At 50.5% G+C, this 2,500-nt stretch overlaps 3 protein-coding genes across 3 annotated transcripts in view; 1 reads left to right on the top strand and 2 right to left on the bottom strand.

The window, feature by feature from the left end:
• LOC126575767 (DENN domain-containing protein 2D-like) overlaps positions 1-20 on the bottom strand; it is a 2,752-nt gene extending 2,732 nt beyond the window's left edge. Inside the window, exon 1 of the mRNA XM_050236624.1 lies at positions 1-20. This exon is cut by the window's left edge and continues 2,026 nt beyond it. The gene's annotated coding sequence lies outside the window, so the exon portion shown is untranslated.
• A 102-nt stretch (positions 21-122) lies between these two features.
• Positions 123-2,011, top strand: LOC126575768 (threonylcarbamoyladenosine tRNA methylthiotransferase). The gene is made up of 3 exons (XM_050236625.1): positions 123-997; positions 1,066-1,715; positions 1,799-2,011. Exons 1-3 carry the CDS (start codon positions 208-210, stop codon positions 2,009-2,011), a joined length of 1,653 nt encoding a protein of 550 aa, XP_050092582.1. The 5' UTR covers positions 123-207.
• Positions 2,012-2,079: 68 nt separating this feature from the next.
• Positions 2,080-2,500, bottom strand: part of LOC126575769 (translation initiation factor eIF-2B subunit gamma) — a 1,840-nt gene continuing 1,419 nt past the window's right edge. Inside the window, exons 5-6 of the mRNA XM_050236626.1 lie at positions 2,364-2,500; positions 2,080-2,293 (exon numbers count right to left, since the gene is read on the bottom strand). The exon at positions 2,364-2,500 is cut by the window's right edge and continues 90 nt beyond it. Of these exons, the coding sequence (XP_050092583.1) occupies positions 2,134-2,293; positions 2,364-2,500 (297 nt within the window). The 3' untranslated portion in view covers positions 2,080-2,133. The remainder of the gene's footprint in view (positions 2,294-2,363) is intronic.

Genomic DNA, 2,500 nt, shown 5'->3' with positions numbered 1-2,500 from the left:
TTCCGTTGGGAATCGATGGAATGGAGTTTTTAACTTATTTAAAAAATAAGATTTTGCGCGCCACACCTTGAATTGGAATGTTTCTGAATTTTGCGAAGTTCTCGGCGGGTCACCCTGTTATTTGACAGAGCCACGGCCGCATGCTGCGATTGTTTACCTTTTGGTACTTCGGGAAATTCCTTTTGGTTATTAGGGAATTTTGTGACCATGGAGCCGGCTTGCGACGATTTTCTCGATATCGAAGACCTGATATCGGCGGACGATCCTTCGCCGAGGGAGCGCTACAGCAACAAACAGGATGTGACCGTGCGGGCCAAGCGTACGAAGGTGCGCAGTACGCGTACCACGAAAGACCCACAGCCTGCCGCGGAGAAGCCGGTGCTGGAGAGCGTGATACCGGAGACTCAGCAAATCTACATGAAGACGTGGGGTTGTGCTCACAACACCTCAGATACTGAGTACATGGCCGGTCAGCTGGCGCAGTACGGTTACAATTTAACGAACGACAAAAAGGCCGCCGATCTGTGGGTGCTCAACAGCTGCACCGTGAAAAACCCCTCCGAAGACACGTTCCGGAATGAGATTGAGGCGGCTCACAGAGCGGGCAAGCATGTGGTGGTCGCTGGCTGTGTACCGCAGGCGGCCCCACGTTCCGACTACCTGCACGGACTGAGTGTGGTCGGCGTGCAGCAGATCGATCGTGTGGCTGAGGTGGTCGAGGAAACGCTGAAAGGACACTCGGTGCGGTTGCTGCAGGCGAAGAAGGTGAACGGGCGGAAGGTCGCGGGACCGAAGCTGGCGTTACCGAAGGTTCGCAAAAACCCGCTCATCGAGGTAATCCCAATCAATTCCGGATGTCTCAACGCATGCACCTACTGCAAGACCAAGTTTGCCCGGGCCGATTTGGTGAGCTATCCGGTGCAGGAGATCGTTGAGCGTGCCCAGCAGGTGTTTGAGGACGGTGTGTGCGAGATATGGCTTACGTCGGAAGACACCGGTAAGTGTCGCGAACTTACGGCTCTAGAAATGTCCTTTCTAATTTACCTTCTTCGCTCTAATCCAAAGGGACCTACGGACGGGATATCGATTCCTCGCTGCCAGAGCTACTGTGGAAGCTGGTGGAAGTGATTCCCGAAGGTTGCATGATGCGGCTCGGTATGACCAATCCGCCCTACATTCTGGAACATCTCGAAGAGATGGCAAAGGTACTGGCGCATCCACGTGTCTACAGCTTTCTCCACATACCGGTGCAAAGCGGATCGGATACCATTCTGGGCGAGATGAAGCGGGAGTACTGCGTGCAGGAGTTCGAACGTGTTGTCGATTTTCTACGCGAGAAAGTACCGGGCATCACGATTGCGACGGACATTATTTGCGGTTTTCCGGGCGAAACTGAGGCCGATTTCCAGGGAACGGTAGCTCTGTGCAGGAAGTATGAATTTCCAAGCCTGTTCATCAATCAATTTTTCCCGCGGCCGGGTACACCGGCAGCCAAAATGGAACGTGTACCGGCCAACGAGGTAAAGACACGCACGAAACGGTTAACCGATCTGTTCCACTCGTACGAACCGTACAAAAAGTATGCTCCGGGCACGATACAAACGGTGCTCGTGACCGAAATCTCTCACGATCGGAAGCACTACGTTGGCCACAACAAGTACTATGAACAGGTGCTTCTTCCCATGCACAATAATCTTCTCGGCAAGCAGGTTGAGGTAAAAGTGCTTCTCATTTCCGCATACGACATTTGATGGCTCAGACTTTTCTCATTCCCAATGTGTTTTTCCGTTTGTCTTAGGTGGAAATAACGGGCTGCACCAAGTTCAGCATGTTTGGCAAAGTTCTGCAAAGCGAAAAGGAATGGAAAAACTGTAGCAAACCAACAACCGCTAATGTTTCGGAATCGCCGCAAATCACCGACTCGAAGTATCGTTCCCTGTTTCCGGTTTTCTTTGTGTCGTGCATTATAGCGATCATATGTAAATACATTTTTATGTTATACGATTTCTAGTGTACACCACACTAGAAGGCCAATCGGAAAGCCATAGCTCGCCGTCCTTTCTTTCATTCTTCAAGAGTCAACAGTCCAGTGGCAGCTTCAATACCGGTGACATTCGCAGGTTTACCAACGCTTTAATCGATCGTCATGAAACCGTCCGCATTAGACAGATACACATTTTCCTTTTTCGAATTGGCAGCCACGACGAACTGTGGTCCAATGAGACAGTTCTTCAGTACGGATCCACTTTTGATGGTCGCCTTCTCTCCGACGATACAATTATCAATGACAACACTAGCGAAGAGAGATAGTCAATTCTTTAGCTTTGGAACTCGGAGTTAGTGTTACGCGGAGCGATACTTACTTTTCCTCGACCGTTACACCGTCCATCAGGACACTTCCGTTAATGCGCGTTTTCGATTGCACCTTACATCCGTTTGCTATCACATTGGCACTGAGAGAAGTTTTTTCACTTATCGTTGTCAGGTCACCGACGGCACA

Source organism: Anopheles aquasalis, chromosome 3 (assembly GCF_943734665.1).
Source record: "Anopheles aquasalis chromosome 3, idAnoAquaMG_Q_19, whole genome shotgun sequence".
NCBI classification, from domain to species: domain Eukaryota; kingdom Metazoa; phylum Arthropoda; class Insecta; order Diptera; family Culicidae; genus Anopheles; species Anopheles aquasalis.
The sequence above is the reverse complement of the archived record's forward strand: the minus strand, read 5'-3'. Positions and strand labels throughout refer to the sequence as shown.